We start from the raw sequence: 26,932 nt of genomic DNA, 5'->3' as shown, positions 1-26,932 counted from the left end.
AAACATGGTTCAGAGATAATGTTAAAGGTGCATAACAAATTCTTGAAATTATCCAATGCATATTTCGCTAGTTTCACACCAAGTTCTTTCGTACGTTTCCATCATTCAAGAATATTTCACGAGATTGATGGACGTTTCTTTGCAGGATTAATTAATGTGCCATTTGTACATGTTACTTATATATACATGTATAAATTGAAATTAATATTGATTAACAGTTATTTTTTCTCTCAATTCGACATTTTTCTCTGAATTATCTGCAATTATCGCGTAAAATAACTTCTGATAGCTACCAGCAGAATGAGACCTGTACAATGCTAAGAGCGCGTGTTTCGTGCTCGATTTTCTTATACCGTGCCATGCGTGCGGCAATGCATATCCTGATCATTGCTTTTTTTTTTTTTTTTCTTTGCTTGGCTCTGTAGAGATAAATCCTGCGTTATCTTCTACTTATGCGAGTATTCAGCTACATGCGATACTTTTACGGTATAAAAGAATCGCAGATATCATCCCTAGTTTGATTCCCCTACTGCTAGCGCATCCTTGTAATGAAATCGGTCATTAATCAATTTCTCGTCGCAATACGATCATGCACAGATACGATTCCGCGATTGAAAAAGGCGCGCAAGAAAACCGGAAATAAAACACGTTTCGTACGTACCGCGATCTCTTGCGATTACAGTTTTCAAGGGGACTGCGGCGGTGATCCTGGAATTAAGGGCCGCCGAGCAAAAACCGCAAGAATGCAAATGAAGGCGGACAAGTCGTTTCAGACAGATGTAATCTCGGAACAAATGTTACGTTGAGATATTAAGAATTATCTACGTGTCGCGCTCAATGTCGAAGCGTGCTGAAAGTACCGAGGCAAAATTCTCTTCGTCCGAGTTAAATGTGTAGAGTTTAAACGTTTGAGGAGTCATCTCGCAGTAGGTATACTATGAGAAAAGGTCAGAGGTGCATTTCCGCAAACATGTATCGTGTTGCGCGCAACAAGAAGCAATGACGAAATAATAGTTTTGCAAAATTATGTGTTGTATTCGCGTAGAGAAACGCATGGTAAAAGTGCATGCTAAAAACAGAACAGATTATCTGAGAGCGCAGACCATTCTTCCCTGAAAACAACTTTTGCGATTGACGGCGCTCTTAAAAATTACCCTTAAAAATGTCTTATTAATTGAAAGTATTTTAAAGCAATTGAAAAATGTTCTTTAAACATTTTAGTTAAACGCGATCGGAACGTTTAACAAGATAATACACGTGTTACTTATGCATAATATATAATAAAAAAAAAAAAAAAAAGAAAAGAAACAATTACTAGAAGAATTCGTCATTCGATCACGATCGCGAAGGATCAAAAGCAAATTTATTAAATCACCGCGGTGAACGATGAATAGATTATTATTACAGACAGACGATGCTTGGTCGTAACAATGAATTATACTCTGTCATATCGTCCCAACGACAAATTAGCAATTCAAAATCTCGAAGATATTGTTTGAACTTCAAGGATCGTAGCATCTTTTTCCTCGATTAACAAGAAGTTGATATCTGCTTGAAATCTAAATTAATGATGATGACGTTGCGCATCAAATAGCTCATAAATCTATTTTATATGCATTACATGCTAAACGAATAAACTATTTTATTATGTACGGAGTGATCCCGTGCAAACAACATAGATTGATCTGTGATATTAATAAAGTCGCAAATAAAATTTTCTGTCAACACAACACTATTTGGCATAATAAGATTTAAAAATACACATGTTTATAATATTATTTTCTGAATATTTAAATTAAACGTTATGTCGCATAAAATTTAATATTAAAAAATAATTTTAAAAATAATAATAATCTTTTAAGCAAGAACCGGAATTTTCTCCTGTGGGAAGAAACAAATAAAACCAACAAATTCGGCTACCTAATCTCACCCTATATAATAGATTTAATTAACGAGAGATAACAGCGCTATTGTCGTTAATGTAGGGATCTAATTCGCGACGTTCGCGTGAGTTCGCGGATCTCACACTACGCGGCTATATTTTAATTAATCTTATCTATAATGGCGAAGGTGCGTGGAATGTAGTTACAACATTCTCGACATTTTCCTTAAGAATAATGTGGTCCTTGGTCTTGTTTGTCGTTTTCTGCATGTTCGAGGTCGCGATGGCTTCCAATTTCGATTTCGGAGACACGTTAGCGTTGATTATAGGACTGACAATTGCCTTTGTCGGATTTTTCGCCTGCATGGGGGCCTACGCAAGGAAGCGAAATCGCTTCGAATCCATTTAATGCTTTTTATAAACGTATACAGCAGTGAGTACACCGTTCGAAGCTACTGCTTTTTAGTTCTTAAGACGAATATTTAAACTTTCTGATAGTTATTCTCTTTCGTTCAGGAACTTTTTGACACTCTGAAACACTTTGCATAATAAAACTAGCATTGCTCAAGTTTGTTAATTTCTATTTAAGAATATTGTTCTTGAGACAGTAATTTATCTGTTTCATCTTATGTTTATTATAAAGCATCAGTATTAATTTATTACAATTAATATCAATGCAATAAATCTATCATCTCTAATTTAACAACATAAAATGTAATACATGAGATAATGTTTAAAAATCTCTTGTTTCAGGTGATAATGCTTTTATTAAAGTTCCAATGTAAAAGAAGGCATAACTTCAATTTTTGTATATGTACAAAAAGGTTTTTATAAAGATTAGACGCTTATAAAATGTATTAAAGAACTGACTTGTATATAACACTTAATGTATCATATTAGTATAATAAAAAATATATTTCCGATAGGAATGTAATTAGTTTGCGTATGGTAGGGAAAGTCAACTAATCTGTATCATATGTTTATTTATTTCTCTTTGTTAAATCTTACTGTAATAATTTTTACACTTAACGTCTTTTGATAAAGGTCGTTAGTAAAGTTTCAGCCTGCCTTACAATATTGTATGAGGTACAGAGATATATTATTGAAATCTGTTGCTTTTCAAACGTGACATAAATAATTTTTTTTTTTTTTTTTAATACAAATAAGTTAAATTTCGTTTTTTTTTTATTTCGTAATAGGAAAGTTTTGAACAAATTCTTGAAAATAAAGCAATATTAATATTAAATACAATCAAATTGTACTTTTAAATTATTTCAATGTATATTATATTACGATTATTCAAGATTATATTTTTCGTAATTTATTTCTTTACGTTTGTGGAATCGTTTCATTTTCATCTTCCGCATTGAATCTTGTATGTTTTCGTTGCAATACAATTCTGGAAGTAATGTCTTAATTTTATACGTATTATAAAACGCGTATTCTCAAAAAGTAGAACAATTATTGATGTAATGCAAGAACGAATTACGTTGATTGCCGGAAGAAAATCCGATGGATGTTTCACAATCTAAAAAATTCAAACTTTGGACTTTGAAAAAAATCGCATTTTGGCTGCTTAAAAAAAACCTGAGGTTTTCTATTTGAAAAGAAAATAGAAGGCTCTGACAAAAAGAACGGAATATATTCTAGCCTAATAATTTCCGCAAGTAAAAAATTACTAGCGAAATTTGTCATGCTTTACAAATAAGTTTCATTTTATTAACTACTTTCTTCTATTCATATTTCTTAAATGTCAACGGGATTTGACATAATAAACAGCCATTTCTTATATCAAATTACGATTGAGACTTCCTAGACGCGTAATGCAACATTGATATTCAGAAAAAAGAGAAGGTACGTAGCCGTTTATAAATAATTTGTTGTAAAAATTTCATTATACCTTTTGAACCAATTCGGTTAAAATTAATGGCTATTAAACTGTTACATTGTATTCAACGGTGATTATTAGATGCACCTACATATTTCTTATTCTTTTAATAATTGTATAAAGAACTAAATTAATTTCAAGTTCATAAAATACACATAATAAACTATTGCAATTTTTGTGGAAACATTTCAACAGATTTTAATGTAATAATGAGACATAAAAGCACCAAAAAAAAAAAGAAGTCTTATACTTAAAAAGAGATGTAATCTCAGCACAAAATCACCATGTTTAGGGTAATCGCAAAAGTCACGTGTCAAAACGATTTGAGACACTCTTAATAATGACAATTGCAGCATAAACTGCATCGATACAGCAATACTAGCAATCAATCGTACGACAAACAATTTTCGATATCATTAAATAATATTAATTAAAACGAAAAATCCATAAAATTCGATTTAAAAAACTAACGATAATGCTCTATTAGTAAAATGTACAAGATATTTAGCAGTCGTCGCATTATAATCGAATTAAAATTGTAGTTGAATATTTCGCTACCTGAAATGACATGTCACAGATTAGCAAAAACTAAAAAAAAATTTTAATAAGTTACTCCAGAATGTTGACAGTGGTACTACATCATTTAGATAGATTAAAAAGGTAATACTGTCAACACACATTTGTCAATGGTCTACAGATGGCATCGGACAATTTATCCGTTATACATCATATATATATCAAAATAAACAACGGTAGATAAAACGGCTACTACCAGCTTTAAAAGAAGATATAATAATCATCGATATAATAAACGAGATATATAGGTTTGCTAACTAGTAACACATGACTTTTTTTTTTCTTTAATTGAAATAGGCAAAATCGCTAGAAATACATTAAAGCATAACAGTGACTATATTAATCATATTTTTCTCTGCCTATTTTTTTTTTCTTTTTTTTTCTTTTTTTTACCTCCAACACACACATACCCGCACAATTATACGCATACATACGCGGTCGCGCATACATACTCGCATAAAGCTATACATACATTCTCTTTCTTTCCAATTCTTTTTGCCCCTTGCCCTTTGTCCCTATCACTTGCTCATTCGATCTCTTGTCTCTGACACATCCAGCATACAGTTACACATATATCGAGCAGAATGGCCATATGCCATTTCGATCGTAAGACTAGCGGAGGCCTGTACTAATGTGAGCTGTGCTACTAAAGGAATCGGGCAATAGTAGAATCCCTTAGAGGTCTCAGCGAAAGGAAGATTTTTTTTTCTTTTTTAACGCATCGAAGCACAGTACATGTAAAGGCCTCTATCTCAAGTTCCTGCGTTGCATTCGGAAAATTTATAATGTATATATGTATATATATAATACATATATATACATATACATATCACTTCTTCGCAGTAACTTACCATATTATTTCCGCTTTACTTCCGCTGCGAGGCACATATCATAATATAATGCACACGCTCAGACAGCGAGAATATTTGATATCTTGTTTAATATACGCAAGTGCGTCGTACATCGAAAAACATTACATTTAGTTCCACTCGCGATTTCTTTTTCTTTTTTTTTCCAAGCCGTCTTGCACCTTTATGATAATGTCTAGCAATGGTGCGCGCATTTCACAGCAAATTATATATTCAGATTATATTCGTGACGATAACAATGCGAAACTCTGCACTATAAACAGTGCAGTGTTAAACTAAGAACGAACGCAGATTGACCGAAAAATATAAAAGCGTGTAAGCCGAATGTTGCGTTATTGATCCGAATGCGAAAAAGGAATCGTTGAATTTTCGGCGGTGGTCGAATGATGCGGCTCCGCCGTCGGAGGCGTATCGTCACGTGAAGAATTTGCCACATGAGACGTGGCAGGCGTTGCTGGCTGAGATTGAGTTGTGGGCGGCATGTATATCAATCGATAGCCAGCTGGTAAAAAGAAACCACCATGAGGCGTGCAGCTAAAAGTCTGAAAATTTGATAGCGGCTGGCCTTCATGATACTGGATGTAGGCGCTTGGTGCGCCAGATATCGATAAAGGCGCGGGCGCAGGTAATGGTCCGGCTGTCGACGGGATATTTGTTCCTTCTGATAATATAGGAACGAATTGGTACTGTGTCGGATTTCCAACCGCCGTGCTGTGCGTCGTATCGGTGCTCTCAGATACATCGTTTGAGCAGTTATTACTTTGCTGAGAAATTACACTTTGCATATTTTCCGAAGGCACTACTGGAATTGGAATAACATAAGCATGCGGTATTCCAGCCGATGCCTGCTGTGGTTGAAGCTGCAGTGGAGTCTGCTTCAATTTCTGCATGGCCAGCCGTAAAGTCTCATCCGTGTCCAGATAGTTATTCAGTCCTTTTTGCAATGGAGTTTGAGGCGTTGTACCAAACATTAGATAATCTTCTGTTCCTGGAATTCTAGGTCCTGCTTCCAAAAAGTAAAATAATACATTAATTAATATTAATTGCATAAATAAGAATATATATGTGCGTAAAGAAATAAAATTTGTATTACTGACCGGAGATATTTGTCGTAACCGTGTGATAAAGCAACGGATGGTGCTGATGATGAAGCGCGCTTGCTTGTTGCTGTTGTTGAATAAGCAATTGCAATTGATGTTGTTGGAAACGTTCCAATTCTTCTCTATGTCTTCTTTGCAATGTTTCCAATTCCAAAGTTTGTCTATAGATAATATAAATTAATAAAATAATTATTCTATATTCTTAAAAAAAAATCGTGAATTAATCTCTGCAATTTATCTTTGTCTTTTTAGCTTTTAACATACATTTTAGACGTATTTTAATCGTTTTATTACATTAAACAATTTACCTTTTTATAAGTAATTGATATTCTTCACTCGGTGTAAGAGTCACAAATCTTTCTTCTTTCTCAAGCTAAAATGTCGAAAATAATAAATTTTTAGTGTTTAACATGAATTATTTTTATACTTTTACTTGACAATTTAATAAAACTTACTTCAATATTTGAAATGTTAGTACCATGAGTTGCTTGTACAATTGGCGGAACAGAATTTTCTCGACTATAAGATATTTGTGTAGATACAGCTATAATTAAATTAAAAAATTAATAAACATCATGCACCGCTAAATACGCATTTATATTGGCGTTTATTCAATTTTTATTATTTAAATAAAGCTTTTTACCATGTAAATCATCTGGATGATGAGAGATAATAGTTTGTCGTTCTAAAATTTTTAATTCTTCCATTTGCAATTGAGACTTTGCAGTATCGGCAATTTGTTGTTGATTAGTAGCGATATTACTATGAAGAGGTGGACCCGCAACTTTAGAAACTACAAATCTTGATACTTTTCGAGCAGGTTGAGTAGGATTTATTTTCTGTATTAACAAAAAATTATTCTAACATTAAAAAAAAGTAAATGTACTAAAAAAAAATATTTGATTGTTTGGTATATTAAATTTAGTATATTAAAAAAAAGTAACATTAAATGCGAAATATAACAGAAAATAGACATTACCTCATTAGCGTCTTGGAGTTCTGCCTGAATTGGAGTATTAGTGCCAGACCGCGGTGTTACGATATTAGGAGTGACAGTAGCCACAGGTACCGTTGACACTGGCTGGGCAGTTGTTAACAAATTTTGTACGGGTTGTTGCGTTTGTACAGATATAGGTGGTGTTAATGGCTGAATTGAAGCTGCTGAGAAAACTGATCCTCTGTGATGAATCTTCGCCAATTCCTGCTCTAATTCTTGTAAACGCGACCCCGGTCTTTGAGCTCGCATTTTAACATTTTCTTTGCTTGGGCTCATGTTCTCGGAGCCTGCAGAAGCTCCTGGTGTAGGACTATCAAGAGAACACTCTACATTCTGGAAAAAAAATTGCGTGTGAATACTTTTAAGATAGCGAAAATATAAAAAATAGAAATAAAATAAGAAACTTACAGTTTGCGAAAGTACACATGTAGAATTGTCTTGCGATATAGCGGAAGTCTCGACACTCGCATCGGCTTGATCGGTGAGAACAGTGGAGGAATGTATTGTTGTTTGAGGAGATAACGGACATGCAACATTAGCAGACGAAACTGGCATGCCAATGTTATGTAGTTTTTGTTGCAAAGAATGCATATACGCGTCGTATCCTCCGACCATCTGATTGTTATGAGGCGTGGCAGGGTAGCTTATAGGTGGTGTACCAACATTTAACGATTCCGAAGGCTGACTAGTCAATTGTACAAGTTTCTGATGCAGATCAGCTATAGTTTGCGGTCCTACGCCACTTGTAACGTTCCCGACGCTATTCACATCTGACACTTTATCCAATGAACTCTGTTGACTGAGTTTTCGATGTTGCTGATGCTGTGATTGCGACAACTGTTGTTGCAGAATCGATGTAGGATCGATAGATTCAACAAGAGTGTGCTCAGGTGTCACATCGTGACTAGAATTTTCATTTTCGGACTTAAGTAATTGGCAATCGGAACTAGCGCGATATATACTGAAATAATATAGAAAATATTATTGCTTTTTTTATATTATAGATATAAATAATATTTATTATATAAATTTATTTATTTATTAATTTATAAGTTTATTTATTATATAAATATTATATAAATATTATTTATATAAATAATAAAATGTACATATTATATTCTATAATTTTATACATTTTATTATTTTTCTTCTACTTGTAGCTATCAAATAAAATTAATAAATGTACGTACCAATTTGAAGTCAACGATTCCGGATTTTCAATTTCTAAAGGTTTTGCTGAATGTTGTTCTGGAAGCTTTAAATGTAAATGTGATTGATCTAATACGACAGGAGATTCGCTGTGTTGTTGTTGTTGTTGTTGATCTTGTATAATTTGCTGATGCATTTGTGGCTGCAAAGTCATTTGCTGTAACTGTAATTGATTTGAGAGTGGTTGCAACTGTGGATTTGGTTGTACGTGTCGTATCGGCTGCTGTAAGGGAGTTTGATTAGTCATAATCCATTTTCCTTGAGCGGTCGATTGAGTCGATACATTTTGAAGAACAGATTGCACCATCTGTGATTGTGCGTCAATTTGATGAGGAATCGTTAATGGAACCGACTGCGTTATCGGCTGTACTTGATTCTGGTAAAGTATCTGCTGATTTTGAAATGCTTGTTGAAAATTCTGCTGTCCTTGATATCCCTGATATACAATCGGCCCTTGATAATTGTGTTGAATAGGCGGTTGAACTTGTAATTGGCTGGCCTCCGGTTGTATAGGTTGAAAATACTGTTCGGATTGCACAGGTTTATAATCTACTGGCGCGGAAGTAGTAACGTTAGGGGCAACAGCAGTCGATTCGTGGGTGGTCAAAGGATGTGGCGTGGCAGATTTTGATTTCGGATTCGAAAGTATATTTGCTAAATTTTGCGCGAGATCTGGAAGCGTCGAAGATACTTCTTTCGTTTTAGTAGCGACTTTGGTTACGGAAACATCTACGGCAGCAACTGAATGTGCCGAAGTAGATACCGGTGCGGACGGAAGCAAAGTTCCCTGAATCTGTTGCACATTTTGATGAGAAGGCTGAGTATTTTCTACAGCGCTTTGCAGCAACGGCATTGTATTGGGGATGTCTTGCGGAACGACTTGTTGTATATGTTGCATATGCGTTATAGGTATATTAGTTGCATTAATATTTTGTCTCTTTTCTTCTGTTATGCCGGATAATTCTGAAATTTGAGAGTCCGTGGATACGTTGGACGCTGTAGATAAATTTGACACTCTGCGATTTCGATCGTCTATAGTCGTCGGTTGTACCGGTTGCATAGGACCAGATAACATTACGTACTGCTGCGGTGGAGGCTGTTGTACCTGCTGTTGCGGAATAAATTGTTGAACCGCTGGTCGCTGAATTTGCATTTGGTCAGTTTGTACATGCATCTGCATTATACCCTGTTGTATTGGAATTTGCTGCTGTGATGGTTGCATTACAACACTAGGTTGTATCATTGTTTGATTTGAATATTGCGCCTGTGCTGGAGCCATTCCGTTCGAATGGAGCGACTGAGGCTGCAACTCTTGCGAAGTAACCGGCACAAATTGCTGCATACCAGTTTGAGGTACTTGTTGAGAAGTTTGCTGCGATGTTAGCGCAGATCCTTGAACAATTATAGTATGCTGCTTCGACTGTCCGATCGTCGTAGTTTGCTGTACATGTCCTGTTACTTGTTGTAGAGTCTGCATTTGAATAATGCTCTGCTGCAGCCCGAGCGGTTGTTGTCCCGGCTGTAAGATCTGTTGCGTGTTATCCGTTTGTTCCACAGGATACGGGACGCTCTGAACCATCATTTCATTATTTCTAGCTATTTCGTGCGTCGTTGCACTTTGAATTTCTAAAACTTTCGTCTCTACGCGTTCCTCGTTTTTCAATACAAGCTCTGCGTTCGTAACAGCCGCAACAGATTGCGACGCTAACTGTGATACTGCGATATTTGTACGATCAATGTTTTCATTAATGGTAGAAGATTCCTCTTCAGCCGCGATATTTTTTTGTTCGATCACAGGACTAACTAAGAAACGAGAAACTTTACGCATTGGCGTCGGTACCGTCAAAGCCGATATCTCTGCGACGTCGGGCTCTTTTGTTATCCCAGATTCATTTGTATCTAATCCATCTTGTTGCTCCTGAGACTCTTTTGACACTTCGTTCGTATGGTTTGCACTCACTACTGTATCTTGCATTTGAGTCTGAGCGTGCATTGTAGAAGTTTGATAAGATTTAAAGGCCGAATTACTTGCATCGTTCTGAATATTATGCTGCACTTCCACAACTGTTTCCGCGGACGTTGCAGAAATCATAGTTTCTTGATTATCCGTTGGATCACTTGGCATATTTGTAGGTGTTAAAGTATCGGTATTTTGTGTAGATGTGGACGATCTTCTGGAAGCCTCCGCTGACGTATTTTCAGTACCGACTTGACTATCGGGAGTTTGAATAGTTTGTTGCTTCTCCAAAGTAGTATTGGCAATGTGAGAAATAATCTGATCAATCGGCAACAATTTTGTTGGAGTAGAAGTATTAGAAGTTTCGTCTCTCTGAAATTAATAAAATATGTATTACTTTAAACATATTTGGCAATAGATAATTATATAATATAAATACAGTTAAATAATGTAGTACACAAAATAATAATATGCATATGTATACGTAATTTCTTCGATACATATTTGCTGTAATGACGATAAGATAATCTGCGAAAAAAAAGATATAAAAATATTATATGCATAAATCAATCCCTAAGAAAGTTCTGGCATTAAACAAAATTTGTATACATAGAAATCAATTTCTGAGGTAATTTTTCGAAATCTCGTATTTAATACTCGTTTTTTTCTTCGTTATAAAATAAAATTACAAAAACTGTTGTTTTTTTTTTATCTTAAAACTTTCTTAGATTTCTGTATACATAATGAGAACCTATAATGAGATAAAATTATAATTTAATAAAATGTTCAAAACTGAGCATAATGATTGCAAATGTAACAAAAATTAGATGCAGGATCCACATATATAATTCTGAAATTTAGGAAAAACGGAAAAAGGAATGGTGGGAGGATCGATGAACTCACCGAACGGTGTCTACGATGTATTTTGTACGACGATCGATGGCTGCTTTGACGTGTTAGTGAGCCATGTCTCACCTGCTGCGTCCAAAACCATACAGACCAATTATACGCATATCTTTTATTCTATATTAAAACTATGTTCCATATAATATATGTTCCATATAAAGAGCCTCCTATACTATTTTAATATTATTATCCTAGATTAAAGTTTAATTTAAAATACAAATAAAAAATAATCTACTTGAAAAGAAAATAATTATATTATTTATGCAAATTGTTGTTTTGGACGCATCTGTATCTTGAAAAAAAATACATAACAATTTCGAGCAATAATAAAAAAAATTAATTAAAAAATTTTAGCAAAATATGATATAAATATTATTTACATCATATACTGCACCTTTAACGATAATATTATTTAATTAATTTTTTTATAGTTAAAAGTTATACCTTAGCTGTATCGAGACTGTGGTCGCGATCTCTTGGACGACGGCTTGTAACCGGGCTTCCACCGGCAGATTGATCAGGCGGACCATGTGCTATCAGAGGTAGAGTACGCGTAGGATCCAAGCGCAATTGTTTTACGATGTCTTCAATTAATTCAATAAACGTTTCGCATTGAGATTGCGGCAACAGATTTTCAGCAACCTAAATATGTGAAAGAAAATAAGACAAGAGATTATATAAAATAATGTACAAATCAAATAATATAAAACATATCCTTACCAAATTATTAGCAATATCTGTAGGTATCATATCATCTCGATCAAATTTAAAAGTAACAGTCTTTTGTTTACTTGTATCTAACTGGCACTCGACAGTCATTGATTGTCCCTCACCGCTACTGACAGACAAGACTGTTAATTTAATGCCCGGCTTTTTACGTTTAGTTCCTGAACGTTTTATGCGGCTTCTTTCAGAAGCAGGAACACTTTCGGAATTTTCTGGCGTAATTCTGAAAGATAAAATATTTAATATTTAATAAAATTAATAATTTTTTTACTAATTTCTTAACATCGAATCTTACCCGTCGTTTGATGCTACAGTCTGCTGTGTAACATTTGTTGTAACTGGAGCTGATGTGGCAATTTGATCTTGCTGTAAATGAATTGGATCTGGCGGCAAAGATTGTATCGAATCCATTGTGTCTTGTTTTATTAAAGAAGATCTATCAGTCGTAGGGCACTGATCCATATTTGGAAGAAAATGCTGAGGTTGTTGCAAATTAGTCGACGATTGCGCCGAGACGGTTGCGATGTTAGGCGTCATCGGCATAGAATTCGGCATGACATTTGCATTTTGCGCATACTGCATTTGCATGAGAATATTTTGTTGAGACTGAGCCTGTGGACCGTTATTACTGAGCATAGCAGGTGCACTTTGAATAATCGTCGACGTTGGGACGTTTTGTATATGAGTCACAGCCGATGCATTATTGACACTCATATTCGATGGTATAGATGCTTGTACTTGATTTGCTGATGGGATGTATTGTGATTGCGAAGCTGTAGGTATAGCGCCCGCAGGTAAACTCGTATGAGAATAAATCTGCGTCGCAGTTTGGGTTGACGATAAAATTTCTACATGACCAGATGGATTAGTAGACGTAGTATATGTATGAAATATTTGTTGCGGTATGGTTTGTTGATATAAAGAACCCGTTGATACGTATCCCGAGGAGCCGGTAGTGCTTTGCTGATAGTATTGCTGATTCTGAACAGATGTCGAACCAACAGTATGAAGCTGCTGCACATGTTGCATTTGCGGCTGTGTCGCGTATTGCTGTTGTTGCGCATGCTGTTGTATTTGCTGATGTAATTGTTGCTGTTGGGGTAACATCTGCATTTGAGTCTGCATTTGAGATTGCATTTGTTGTTGCATCTGATGAGAAATTTGCTGTGGAATTTGCTGTGGAATTTGTTGTGGAATTTGCTGTGGAATTTGTTGTGGAATTTGTTGCGGAACACTCATCTGATTTAACTGTATATATTGCTGTGGCTGCTGTGCTTGCTGCTGTTGTTGCATCTGCTGTGGCACCTGTGGAAATTGAGGTTGAGCTTGGACATTTTGCGGAGTCGAGCATTGTGGAGAATTTGCATTCAAGCTCTGTGGAACGTGCTGAGAATATTGTTGCTGTGGTGGTTGCTGATACTGTGGCTGCATTTGCTGTTGATATTGCATTTGTTGTGCTTGTTGAGGTTGCACAGTCGACGTTTGCTGTTGGATTATTGGTTGTTGTTGAACTAACTGAACCTGCTGTGCTTGTAAATTATGCTGTTGAGCTTGTTGAGCGGTAGACTGTAATTGTTGTTGTTGAATGGGCATTTGAGTTTGTTGCATTTGAATCGGAACTTGATTTTGCATTTGCATATTAATATTAGACTGTATTTGTTGCTGCTGTTGTTGTTGCAATTGCATCTGCTGCAGAAGCAGTTGCTGCTGTAATAAATTTTCGGCATTGGCTGTGACATCTGTGGCTGTAGCAGCGGTTTCCCTATCCAAGCGTTCTTTTTCTTCTTTGGCTTTACGCTCCTCTCGTTCTCGCAATAGAGTGGCAATTTGTGATTTCAACATCTTAGCCACTACTTTTGCATCTTCCTCTAATATAAGGCTTGATTTCGCCATTTCTAACGCTACCTCTTCCGCATTATCAGCCTGTATGTCAAAGTCAAATTGTATTGCCTCGTTTTCTTTGTGTTTGTTGCTGCGTTTTTTAGGATCAAGCACACGCAATCTAAACTCAACACGTGACAACTCAGCATCCGCAACTGCCGAATCTCGCGATACCATCTCTAGTTTCAGTCCAACATCATCGGCAAAAAATTCATGATTAAGCAAATCCTTAACAAGCGGTCGTTCTTCCTTTTTCAGACGTATACACATTTCTATAATGTCACGTACTTCCGGATTTTCAACTTTATCGTAGCTCTGTGGTTTAACACCCTGCATAACATAAATTATTATTTAAAATATATTTTTATCATTTCTTTATAATACGTCAAATATTAAATTTATATATGTATGTTTTATGCATAAATATCATTATCTCACACTGATAAAAATAACTAAAAAAATCGTAATTAAATTAATATAAAAGTTAAAATTGTAATACACGCTTACCGATACTACGCGCTTGTATATCTGTGCTGGCCCTGTGCATTCTGAATATGGATACTCGCTAGTAGCCATTTCAAGCATACACATTCCAAAAGCGTAAACGTCGACTGATTCATCGTAATGCTCCTCATACATTTCTGGTGCCATGAATTCCGGTGTACCGATAACACTTTTTGCAAAACTACGGTTCTTTAATGTTGCAAGACCTAAATCACCAATTTTCACACTTCCCGTTGTACCCGTGATGAAAATATTATCACATTTCAAATCGCGATGAATAATGGGCGGTGACCTAGAGTGCAGGAAACTCAGGCCTTTTAAAATTTGCCGACACCAAGATTTTAGTACTTTGGGATTAATCTTTTTAAATCTTCTCAAATACCTGTGACAAAAGCAGTCAATTAAAAACAGGTGTACAATAACTCCATAAACAATAAAGAACTTACGTTTTTAATGTCCCCGATGTCATAAGTTCAGTGACTAGTACAATATATTTTCTACGGGTAAGTGTAACTTCCCAATAATCATAAAACCTTACAATATTTGGATGTTGTAATCCCTTTAACATTTCAGCTTCTTCTCTAAATCTCAATCGTTCTGTTTTATTTAATTTTTTCTCCTGCAAAAAAATAAATATGATTATTTTAAATCTATTATTTAAAGAAAATATTAATTTGCAAAAAAAATCCATTAATAGCATATTAAAATAATATTAAATATTTATAACATATATATCTTAAAGATATTCTACCTGCAATTCGAAATATGATTTTTAAATCTATTATTTAAAGAAAATATTAATTTGCAAAAAAAATCCATTAATAGCATATTAAAATAATATTAAATATTTATAACATATATATCTTAAAGATATTCTACCTGCAATTCGAAATATGATTTTTAAATCTATTATTTAAAGAAAATATTAATTTGCAAAAAAAATCCATTAATAGCATATTAAAATAATATTAAATATTTATAACATATATATCTTAAAGATATTCTACCTGCAATTCGCACCAAGCTACGGCTACACCAGTTTGAGTATCTAACCCGCGATAAACAGTCTTGAAACTACCACGTCCAATTTCTTCCTCAAATTTTAGAAATCTCCCATCCGGTGAAATACCGACTGCTTTTTCTTCATCGTCATCGTCCTCGACAGTCTGCACTTTAACTTTCATTAATAAATTTTGCACTTCTTCCATCGCCATTGTTTTTTGCGACAATTTTTCATCTGCTTTAAAGTTTTCGTCAAGTAATGGACCAATAAAACCTTCCGCCGTTTCTTCTTGCGTAACTACATTTTTTTCAGGCTGTTCCTCTCTCCTTTCCGTCTCGTCCCGCAAACTTGTATTTTGCACCTCTTCCATCTTAGTATCTAACGGCGGAACTTTGCCCAATTTACTCAACGATTCGTGAAGCGCCTGTGTTGCTACTATATCACTGATACTAGTACCATCGTCATCATATATCGTTACTCTTTCCTCTTCCTTTTCTTTTTCTACATTTACAGTCTTAGTGTCTGCTGCATCCGTTACCTTTTCTGGTACCTTTGATGTAACAAACCTCGAATTTTTAATTATCTCGTCGCTTGCATTGCTTTGAACCTTCTCACTTTTATCACTATTTACGGTATTCGAAGATTCTGTGGTCTCTTTATCTGCACTTTCGTCACCACTATCCGTATACTCTACAGATTTTCTACTTTTTCCTTGTTTACCTTCACTATTGTCATTTGTAAAATTCATTTCTATTTCTGCCGATATCGTAGCATTATTTAAATCTTTTTCTGTTTCAACGTCTTTACTACTATGATGTTCAATCATTTTCTCTGCAGAATTTATATTTTTATGTTTTACAGCTTTTTTATCGCTATTACTAATAGATCTGGCGCCAAGGGTAGAGTTCGATTTTTGTTTATCACTTATAATACTCTCCTGATTAATCGCGTGAAATTCATGCACTACAGATGATTTTGTTGGCATAACATTTCTTCGTTCAAGTTCATTTAAAATCAGATGTGTCACTTCTGCGGTTCCACATTTCCTCGATGAATTGGTACACTCTGCAAGAACATCACGCGCCACATTTGTTTCCTCATCCTTGTTAAATTTTGCCGATTTTACTTTATTAATTGGTGTAGAAGGTGTAGAACTAGACCCTGCACATAAAATAAAATGTAAGAAAAATTTTTTTTATTGGTTAAGTAATTTTAATTAAAAAAATTTTACCTGATGCTGCAAACACATTTTCTGTCGCTGCGATTGCTTCTTCAGCATCACTGAAACTACGATCATTCTCATGATCTAAAGATGACGAATTCACACTTTGAGTAGACGATCGATCAGAGATACGCAAGGCAGATAGTACTTTCTTTTTAGAAGATGGTGAACTGGTCGCCAGACCATTACTAGTTATAGATAACGAATCAGCATTCTGATCGTGTCGTTGCGTTCGAGTTTGCTTTTTGGAATTGCTAGCCGAACGACTTATATTGGATAATACCTATATAAAATGTAAAATAATCAGAAACATTAATTCGCAATTGCAATTTAAAGTAGTGCATAATATTTTCATTCGTGTTATATAATATACAATAAATATTTGAATGTTTCCGCATTATTTTAATCGATGTAGTGTGACCGACCTTTCTATCACCAGTAGTGTTGGCACTAGGACCTGCCTGCGTGACAATAGATAACTTTCTTTGGCGTTTATGATTATGTGCATGGATCCTTTGGGTCGTTACAACTGCACAAGGGCCTCCGCTTTCCTGAGAGGCTAAGTGGCCCACTGACAAACTGATACCACTTTGGTTGCCAGTACCTCCACTGGCCACCAGCTTGGGACACAAACTAGATAAACCGCCGCCAGTTCCACTTGAAGAGCGTTGTCTGTTTGTCTCATACCTGAAATTCCATAAAGATTATTTTATACTGAAAAACAAAATTAAATTAAATTTACTTTAAATAAGTATTATACATATATAAGACAAAAAAGCCAATTTTAATCTTGTTTTTAAATATTTGTTAGAAAAAAAATATAAATTTAATTCAAAGTATAACACATTATATTAATAATAAGCAACATTGAATTAATGAAAAAATTGCTTTCATGGAAATTTAGTTTAATTATTAAATGAAAAAAGCGATTAGTCATAGACGCACATAAAAAAATATTTTAACAGACATTACACGATTTATCTATAAATAATGTTATACGTTTCTCATCAAATTATTGATGATTTATCCGATTATATCTTATTTATTTTAACATATAAGCGTGAAACTCTTCAACGTAAAATATAACTCTAAATGTACAAAAAGTACAGAAAAATCTTAAAGAGAAAAGCTGCCGAGTCACATTTGTTATTTCTAAATCCGTATATACACGTGCATAAAATACATATTTCTATATTACGTAGCAAGTGTTTATTGATATAAACTACTTATTTGTACAAAGCATTTTGCTACATTAGTGCATAAGCTTATTGTGTAATTATAGTTAGATATCATTGTTAAAAAAGAAAGGATGAATTTTGTTGCAGAATTAATATTAGTAATATTAAAAATGTTAATTTACGTGTAAAATAATTTTTTTAATTTTTTAAATTTTACTATCGTTATTTTTACATTTCCAACATTTATTCTATTCCATATTGAATAAAAATTAAATAAATTTTGTATCTCACTGTAGATGTACTCCATTAAGCACAAAAACAATTCTGAAATTACTGTTTATAAAATGTATATGAAAAAAGATTAATATCCACTCTTTCTTGAAATATCATGAATCTACTATAGTTACATAAATGCGCAATTAATAATAGAATTTTGTAAAATAAAATACTTGAAAAAACTAGAAATAAATTTATTATAATTAGAAAAAAAAAGATTAATAGACAATAAAAAAAAAGTAATAATTTATAAATTGATAATCAAATGTAACAAATGACAATGTAAGAAGCATGATTTTTGATACAGACATCATTATACCTGTCCTGCCTGCTGTGGCCAGATGAAAAGAATCCACGCACTGTATTGCCTATAGCTGCTCTCTTTTTAATCTCTCTATTTCTTTCTCTGTGCCCCCCAGATCCAGTGCTCACCTGATGATCCTGACGAGTACTTTTATCACCCTACAACAGTAAAAAATATAATAAAATTACTTAAAAGCATTTGTATTTCCAATATTTGTATATCCGATACATCGAACATATTTGTGTAAAAATGTATATTGTAAAATCTTACCCTTAAACCAAGAAGTTTTATGTTTAAATTGGAGTTTGTACTTGTTGGGACAGGACTTAGATCACAACGAAGTCGTCTATGTGATTTTTCAACTACCGGGGGATCTTCGTCTCCGTTCAATTGACTTCCAATCGAGAAAGCATGCGATTGCGTTAATATAATATCGTCTGTATTGTGTTTACAGTTGCTGCTCACTGAACTCACTGTCTTGCTGTCATTGTAGCATCTCGGCATTGCACATAACTAACTTTGTTTAAAATTCTATTTCACAAAATAACTTTCCTATTCTTCTTTTCTTCTACACTCGATTTCGCTCCGATATAAAATTAATAAGACTCATATTATCGATGTCTCTTCAAGGTAACCAAATTAAAATTGTTCCAACCCTGACTATATATTCTCTTAATGAGCAGTCTTTGTTATGAGATTTAAAATATCTGTATCTATAACATTTTGGACTTAGGCTATATATTCCGCCATACAAACTACCAAGCTGGCTGGCAAATTTCTAGTACCCGAGGAACTAAAAGAATCTGAAATCAGAGAATAATTTCATTCAATTATTAAAATTTTTATGTAGCCTACCATAAATTCAAGAACAATATTAATATGGCAAAATTAACTTTAATAATTTATTATTTTTTATTTAGTTGTATTTTAACTGTAAAAATTAATTCATGCATTAAATAAATTTAATTTTATGTAACTATCTATTAACAGCTACAAATAAATATCAAAATGTTAAACTTTAGGTGGCAACGACAAATCCTGTTGCCTTAATCGCAGACTGTTCTACAGTTTACCTCACGCTACTCGGTGCATACTCACAAAATACATAAAAATTAATTAACAAATGTTGATGTGAGCGGTGCAATTCACATGGGAATGTCTTTGATTATGTTCATTGAATGTTAGAACACACATTCGTTAACTGGCAGTCTTAAAGATCGGCCGTTCAGCAGTAAAATTAAGAACGACGGAGGTGCATGCGTGTGCGACAGTCGCACGAATTCTAAACACGGAGTATTGCCGCAATCAATTTGCTATCAAGCTATATCAACGCGTCAATCGGAGGGGAACGGTTGAGACGTAGGCGCAGCAATTTGGTGCTTTGATCAGCGGACATAATCGCGCACAAACGTGTCGCAACGTTTCGCAAACAAAGAGGCGCGCGGGAGAACGCGATTTCCGCCGTTAAAGTCGCAGAATGTTGTCGGGCACCGTGGGGATACGCTGCGCTTGAAAAATATGACAATATATAGGGTACTGTCTGGATAATACGGCGGGCACGCACACGGCCGTGCGCGCGTGTGTACGTGCGCGTGTCACGCGCGCGCGCACGACGCACGCACACGCACACGCCCGCTCGCGTTCTCCTCACCGACACGACGTTGCGAATCGGCGTGCGCGACCCGTTGACATGGGCAAAGGAAGCCGCGTTATACGCGACGATCAGGGGAGATCTCGCGCGCGCGCGTGCACGCACACATGCAGCACGGTACACAGAGAAATATTCGCAAGTCAAATGATGCATACTCGTTCGTCACGCGTACATACATACACGAGTGCGTGGACGCGCGCGCAAAGCGCACGGCGGCGTTAAAGGCACCGCACGCGCGCGACGACGGAGAAGATAATGTGACATCCCGTCCCAAAAATATCGCTCGTTCGGGACACGTTTCGCGGGTATCGCGAGCGCGACGTGCCGTCGGGCGAGCGAGGTGGCGCCGAGGCCGCGGCGCCCCCCGATACGTCATGCGGCGCGCCGTTATTTTTGACTGATAAAGTATCTCGGCAATATGCCCCCCCCGTACCGACGTACGTATGTACATGTCATGCGGAGAAGAGGAAAGAAAGGAGTAAGAGAAAGAGAGAGAAAAAGGCAGAGAGAAAGAGATGCACGGAGCAAGCAGTACCTACTTCGGTCTCGAGCTTTCATGCGGGGGAGAATCAGTATCCGTCCGCTCGTTTGTATTTTCGTTACCGCCGACACGGACCGAGTCATACTAGCCTCGCGGTTGCGGCGAAACGGAACGGCACTCGGTTCGATAAACCCCTTTAGCCAGCCGGTACTCACATTTGTGTTGCAGATTATTCGCCCCGACTACACCCAAATAACCACCATTTTTTTTTTATTCCACCACTGAACGCTACGCACTCTCACGGTGCTATGCGCGAAGCGGCAGTGTGCGCTAATCGACGTAGCTCGGCTGTCTGGCAAACTGGTCAACTGGCCAGACTGCCAGAGACGTGTCGTTAGATCTCGCGTGCGAGTCACCAGGTGGTGCCGGTAGTCACATCCATAGACTAGAGGAACACAGTAGAATTGAGAACGTTGAGAACGGTCTGAAATTCATGATTTTAAAAGAAAGTAGAGTAAAATAAGTAAAATTATTTTCCTTGAGTCGTTTTATGAATATTGGATTTAATACCGTGTTCCTATTGATGAATATCAATCGCGAAATATTTTATGCTTGTTTTTTGAGTTATTTGTTAGTTTTTATACATTATTTTATTTTGCCCGTTAATTTACAACCGTTTAATGCAATATAATAAGTATTTTTATAAAATTTTATTCCTCGAGTCGTTTCATGAATGTCGGAATTTATATGTGTTCCTATTGGTGGATAACAATCGCGAGAAGAAATTATATTGATTTTCAAGTAATACCGGAAGAACAAACGAATAATTTTAAACCTTATAAAATTTTCATAATAGGTTGATAACGAAATAATTGTGACCATACGTATCTTTTATTAAATATAATTTATTTGTTACCGCAATTGTACATATTTATATATTGTCTCAACTCGCATAAAATTCTTTCAGATACTGAGCTTTCGGCTTCAATATGACTTTATCCTTAAGAATAACTGTCCAACCTGGTTCTAAACCATAAAATAACTGTCGTGGATCTTTCCGTTCGCACAGCATCTCGTAATCGGAATCGTCCTCGATTTTCGGTAATTCGTAACCGTATTTTTGCGCCAGTATCAATCGTTCCTGCGAGATCTTCTCCGGATCAGCTAAATACCCCCTTGAAGCAGCACTAGAATAATATTCTAAACAATCTGTCGGTGGTAGAAGCCTACGTGGTATCGGTTCACCTATACATTAGAAAAAGATAATCGTGTACCAGTCACTCTTGACACATTTAAGAATTATTTCTTTGGCGTAAAATATTTCTTTAGAAAAAAAAAAAAGCTTTACCTCTGTTGAAAAATTTCTCTGTATCGCATAAGGCATGAAGACTGTGTACGTCGTAGTAGGCGGTTGTGATTACACCACCATTTCTTTCAATTGCAGCTATTACAGGCTCGCTGGCCCACTGCACTTCTATATTTATTTTAGCTTTAAAGCAATGTGCCCCCTGAAAACAACGTTTTCCCATTATTACATATTCCAAGTATACCTAATCTAATCAACGTCTTACAATTTACAAGTATTACAATTTTATATGGTAATCCAAAATTGCAGGAAAAAGAGACATTACCTCGTCTGTAAGATGAACTCCTGCATGCTTCCACTGCACATTTATATTATACAGACCAGTGTTTATCAGTGATACGAGATCGATCGGCTTACTGACATCTAATCGATTTGTGTCGATAAACGTTTGTAGTTTTTGTAAAGAAAGTGGTGGATATTCTCGTCTTAAACTGAAATGCATATGAATCATTTTTCAAAAATTACAAGTACACATTGTACCTCATAAATATATAAATCTTTCTCATAAATTTAACTTACTGATGTCCCTTGTAGTAAGGTTCTTTGCCGAATCTTAAGTAAAAAGGAGTATTCCCTGTCTCATAACCGACACGCATATAATTTTGCCTTTGACCAGACCCTTTGTTTCCTGCACCATGCTTGTTGCCACCGTGTTGTCCTCTACCACGTTTCTAAAATAAATTGAAATTAAATATTAATCTTGATTTTTTCCATTTGTTATTAATTCTGTTATTACTGTTCCAACTATTTTTCTTTTTTTTTTTTTATTTAATTTAATTTAATTTAACTTACAGGCGGTTTTCTCGAACCAGGATTATCTCGTATGTTGTTAAACGACAATCTAGGTAGCACTCTCAACATAGACAACGCCAAATCTTTTCCTTGTCTTCCAGCCATAACGTGTCACTGTTAATGACCGGGGTCGATCAACTTTTCGATAACAAAGTCGTACTTGATAGATACCCACGACGATGCTGGCTGGACCGGCTGGAGCTGGACAGCTGCTGAACCTTCGAGCTTCCTAACCTTTTAAAGACGATATGTTCTTTTCAGGCGAACTGACTGCACTGCAGGTCGTCACTGACCTATGTCGAAAAGGTCGGCTCTGAAGTTGCACTTGATCTGGAATTGAAGAACAAATTTAACGAGCTGGCATACAAAATAATAAAAATAAGCAGAAACTTATAACTCTTGTGGCACTAAGTGAGCCACGAGAGAACAAATTTTCTATCACGGAAAAGCGATAACACTTGATGAATTTTCAGTCTAACATGATTCAACTTTTTTTTTTAGATAAGATTTGATTTTTATTATTTTTCTAACGCGTCACGATAATGTACCAATTTGCAATATTTTTATAAAGTTTTCACGTCGACGCCTACCGGTGACAACGAGTGATGTCACTCTAGGTATTGTCTGAAGAGCGCAAGTCCGCGCATCGAGATATGGTTCACGAGATCGAGAGAGACGCGGAGGGCGTAGCGATTCTCTAGACGCGTCTCTCTCGAGCAGTAGTCGACAGCATCCCGCGAGTGGTCGCGATCGAAGTACCAGAGCCGAGAGAGCCAACAAATTACCGAGAAGGGCGAGAAGGATGTTTATTCTCTTATTTTTCGCCCTCTTTCACTAATCCTGTCTTTTAATTTTTCTATTCGATTATTGTACTCCGGCGTGTCGCCGTTTCTTTCGCCGTAAAAAAAATTCCCCCTCTTTCTCCCCGAAAAAAAACAAAACCTAGAATCTATAAAAGAAAATGCACCCGCGAAAGGATTGCTCGCGGCTCTCCCGAAAGAAGAAAACCGTAGAGGTTTTGCCTCGCACGGCGTCTTTTATACGTGTATAAATAGAGCGGGATACACCATACACCTCTCAGCGTCGAGGAACGAAAATCCCGGAAACGTCCTTCTCGCGCGGTGTCTCGGTGGTTTGGCCCGATTCGCGGCAGTGTTTATAGTACGAAGTGATTGCACCCGGACACCGGAGATAACCTTCTCTGTTCGAGAAACTGAGCCGCCTGGTTCCTCGCTTTTGCGAGCTGACTCCACCCGCTTGTTTCCGTCCGGTGGCCCGGGGAAGCATCCTTCGACGTCGTCGAGTCAGAATACCGCGGGGTTCGTCGTCACGATGCTGATATACGTTGCCCGTCCGTCGCAACGCGACGATATGGCGCTCGTCAGCGAGATTTCTAACAAGAACCACACGAAAGTTCTCCACGACGCTCCAACGCTTTCCTGGTTCCATATATTTCCTGGTTCCGGACGTCCTTCACATGCGTACGTATTTTGTGTCGCGCAGGGTATTGGGCTCGCTATTAACGCCCGGTATCAAAGGAATAAATTATTTCCCCGAGTGATATCTTGAGCGGCACGAGCTCGCGTGGCCGCCGACAACGGTAATGCCGCCCACAGCACGCGCGGCCGCTCAACAATGCCGCACGTGCATGAAATATCGGAGGCTCGGAGAGCTTTCAGCTCTCGTATCGCGTTATCACGCTCGGCACATTTGCGCCTTCCCTCGAAATGATGTAGATATCGTTCGCTCATTTCTCCATCCTTAATTGTTTCACCACCACACCCATTATATCGTAGTAGCTAGGGTTTCAATCACTTAAGGCTCGCCGTTAGTCGCTGTCGAGTAGAGTCTTTCCCCTTAATTTAAATTGCAACACGATGTCACATTTGCGTATTCTGGTTATCGTTTTCGTTAATAACCCACCCAAGATTTGGTACGAACCGAACCGTCCGCGAGAGTGCCTAATCGCCACGCGCGTATCGGCTATCGGCATCGCAAACACGTGTTCTATAGTGTATTTTAGTGCGGTAGAGCCCACGGAATTCTCCCCGTAGCAGCTTTCCGCGGTCGAATTTAGCGCAGCCTTTAAAGCTCGGTAATGTCGGAGAAAGATCTCTCGGCGATAGAGAACGATATCTAGATAATGGATTTCTTCACGGTACATTTCGCTTTCGCGACAGACAGAGAGACGGAGAAAGGATTTCTCTCAAACGAGAGGATGCCTCGATGAAAGCGATTAGGGAAGACCTCGAGCTTACGTTCGGTGTCGTCGATCTCGCAGGATTTCGCTTTTCGTTGATAGTTGGTTTTTAAATTAGTTTCCTTCGTTTGTTTTCCTTGTATCGCAACGTCAAAGGGAAAGAAGAAAACGCAAGTATTTTTTTTATCTATTCCGAACGCCTGTAGAGAGAAAAAAACAAATTATTCTTTACTTTTAGAGTTTAATTTCTCCGTTACAATCTTATTATCTTGGTGCGCCCGTTCGGGATCTTTGTTATTCTCGAGGCAATAAAATATTGAACGCTTGTACTTGAAAGGAAAGCTACGATAACGTTGTTTCCAATACTCATTCCGAGACGTGGTAAAATGTACGTAATATCGGCGATTCGGATTTCTCGTATTGATACGGCAATATCTTTCTCGAGTATCTCGCCGCGCGGCAGACTCTCACGAAGCGAGGGACATGAGCCGGCCAGCCAGCCCGTTAGGAGCGAAAGCTCGGTATTTGCACTTTAATAAGCAAGGTAACGGAGCCACGAGCGTCTTTTCGTGCAGTAATGTAGAAGATGAATCCGTGTAATTGAACGCGGGGAAGGTAGATTCGTAATATTAGGTACGTGTGCTCGCGATGTGCCGTTTCAACGACGAGGTACGATCCCGTTGGAACGAAGCGTGCATTCGCGGCGAACAAGAGGTAATCGAAACGGCGATTTCAAGACTTATCCGACTCTTCGTTTTTGCGCCTTATCTTCATATTATCTCGAGCCACAGAAAATTCCCAAAAACGGCAAAGAGACTTTCACGTTCGTACCGTGCGAATTTTTCCGCAGTATCCTCGCGATACATTCCGCAGATTAATTTCTTTCTAAAGTAGTCTTTTCAAATTAGTTTCTTTATCGCTTCTTTATAAAAAATAGAAAAAAAAAAAGAAAAGATAACGAATAAATTGTTTGTAACTTAATAATTAATTTAGCTCGTATTATTTCAATAACAGGGGAAAGGGACACACGTCTGAAATTTCTTATCACCGCGCGCGCGACTTTTGAGCAAATGACACGTCCACCTTGCAAAGTCTGCCGTGGAGATCTCTCTCTTCCCCTTCTTCTTTTTCTCCTCTTCTCTTCTCTTTTGTCCGCTAAAGCGTAACACCCGCCTGCACACGCCAGGTATCCGCGCTTTAATTACTCATTTTTCTTCGCCGCTCCAAAAAGCCACCGATGTGTAATAGAACTCCTCCCGTTGTCGGGCAGCGCGCGGCCTGAGCGGTGCGGAGCAAAGCGCCAGTAAATCTCGACGACGCGCGAAGCGCGGACGTGCGCGGACGTGTTCGCTCGTTTTATCGTTTTATCAGCCGGCGAACGCGCGTTTACGCGATCGGAATTTTATTATTTTTTTTTTTTTTTCTTTTTAATATGACGTCTGATCTTGATCGACGTTCGAGGCAGGAGGCCAACTCGCTCCCCGACTTTATCGTACGTAGGACACGCGCGATATGCTCTCGCGGGTGTTTATTTGTAGACACGCAACAACCTACGGATTCTATAATTCGACATTTTCTCATAGCTAATTTTCATGACCAGCGTTGACGGATGTCGGTCTATCTCCGCGACTACGCCACCCATTCCCTCCGCCCCTTAATTTTTCTTCCGCGTTGTGTTTCGCGGTCGACGCGCGGGATGCAAAAAAGGCAACACCGAGGAGTTATCCCGCACAGCTGGCACTAAAAATACACGTCAGAGCGTAACGGGGACATTTTTCCCCCCGTCACGATCCGGCGGGTTTTACCTCCTGGAAATCATCGTCGAGCAACTCGAGATACCCGGTGATAAAGGGTCCGATAAAGAACGAAGCGTCATGTGAGTGTCATCGTTGATTGCGTAGCTTCCGACCGGCTTCGAAAGAAGACATTTCCAAGCGCAAATTGCCTCAATTACGTCGAATTAA

At 37.1% G+C, this 26,932-nt stretch overlaps 3 protein-coding genes and 1 long non-coding RNA gene across 13 annotated transcripts in view; 2 read left to right on the top strand and 2 right to left on the bottom strand.

The window, feature by feature from the left end:
• The first annotated feature begins 58 nt into the window (after positions 1-58).
• LOC139103109 (uncharacterized) lies at positions 59-2,805 on the top strand. The gene is made up of 2 exons (XR_011545831.1): positions 59-2,315; positions 2,636-2,805. It is a non-coding gene; the product is annotated as an uncharacterized lncRNA (long non-coding RNA).
• Positions 2,806-3,942: 1,137 nt separating this feature from the next.
• Wnk (Wnk kinase) lies at positions 3,943-20,974 on the bottom strand. 7 transcript variants are annotated; one of them, XM_070657437.1, is made up of 20 exons: positions 20,665-20,974; positions 18,749-19,281; positions 18,494-18,636; positions 17,146-17,407; positions 16,730-17,003; positions 15,503-16,659; positions 14,942-15,114; positions 14,499-14,877; positions 12,406-14,321; positions 12,105-12,333; positions 11,829-12,026; positions 11,382-11,456; positions 8,503-10,850; positions 7,721-8,273; positions 7,295-7,645; positions 6,959-7,154; positions 6,771-6,859; positions 6,624-6,688; positions 6,313-6,476; positions 3,943-6,218 (listed from the first exon to the last, which is right to left on the bottom strand). In XM_070657437.1, exons 2-20 carry the CDS (start codon positions 18,980-18,982, stop codon positions 5,548-5,550), a joined length of 9,477 nt encoding a protein of 3,158 aa, XP_070513538.1. In that variant the 5' UTR covers positions 18,983-19,281; positions 20,665-20,974; the 3' UTR covers positions 3,943-5,547. The 7 variants fall into 7 exon arrangements, with proteins under 7 accessions (XP_070513538.1, XP_070513536.1, XP_070513541.1 ...); XM_070657435.1 differs by having other exon boundaries at positions 20,669-20,974; XM_070657440.1 differs by having other exon boundaries at positions 11,382-11,453; positions 20,669-20,974.
• Positions 20,975-21,499: 525 nt separating this feature from the next.
• The window catches only part of Sud1 (Prolyl 3-hydroxylase sud1), a 13,844-nt gene continuing 8,411 nt past the window's right edge, over positions 21,500-26,932 (bottom strand). For 2 of the 4 annotated variants that reach the window (XM_070657456.1, XM_070657457.1), the window contains 5 exons: positions 22,769-23,098; positions 22,496-22,647; positions 22,242-22,407; positions 21,959-22,118; positions 21,500-21,855 (listed from right to left, as the gene is read on the bottom strand). In XM_070657456.1, the coding sequence (XP_070513557.1) occupies positions 21,554-21,855; positions 21,959-22,118; positions 22,242-22,407; positions 22,496-22,647; positions 22,769-22,873 (885 nt within the window). In that variant the 5' untranslated portion in view covers positions 22,874-23,098 and the 3' untranslated portion in view covers positions 21,500-21,553. Of the gene's footprint in view, positions 21,856-21,958; positions 22,119-22,241; positions 22,408-22,495; positions 22,648-22,768; positions 23,099-23,316; positions 23,334-23,358; positions 24,544-26,932 lie in introns of those variants that run through there. The other 2 variants (XM_070657459.1, XM_070657460.1) reach the window with 2 other exon arrangements.
• Positions 26,383-26,932, top strand: part of LOC139103088 (uncharacterized) — a 26,001-nt gene continuing 25,451 nt past the window's right edge. The window contains exon 1 of the mRNA XM_070657443.1: positions 26,383-26,844. The gene's annotated coding sequence lies outside the window, so the exon portion shown is untranslated. The remainder of the gene's footprint in view (positions 26,845-26,932) is intronic.

The sequence above is a fragment of the Cardiocondyla obscurior genome, linkage group LG06, assembly GCF_019399895.1.
Source record: "Cardiocondyla obscurior isolate alpha-2009 linkage group LG06, Cobs3.1, whole genome shotgun sequence".
NCBI lineage: Eukaryota > Metazoa > Arthropoda > Insecta > Hymenoptera > Formicidae > Cardiocondyla > Cardiocondyla obscurior.
The sequence above is the reverse complement of the archived record's forward strand: the minus strand, read 5'-3'. Positions and strand labels throughout refer to the sequence as shown.

Coding starts and splice junctions, on each gene's coding strand:
- Wnk (XM_070657437.1), bottom strand. CDS start 18,982: ATGCCGAGATGCTACAATGACAGCAAGACAGTGAGTTCAGTGAGCAGC. Junction 14,878..14,941: donor ACATCGGGGACATTAAAAAC/GTAAGTTCTTTA, acceptor CTTTTGTCACAG/GTATTTGAGAAGATTTAAAA. Junction 11,457..11,828: donor ACAGTCTCGATACAGCTAAG/GTATAACTTTTA, acceptor TTTTGGACGCAG/CAGGTGAGACATGGCTCACT.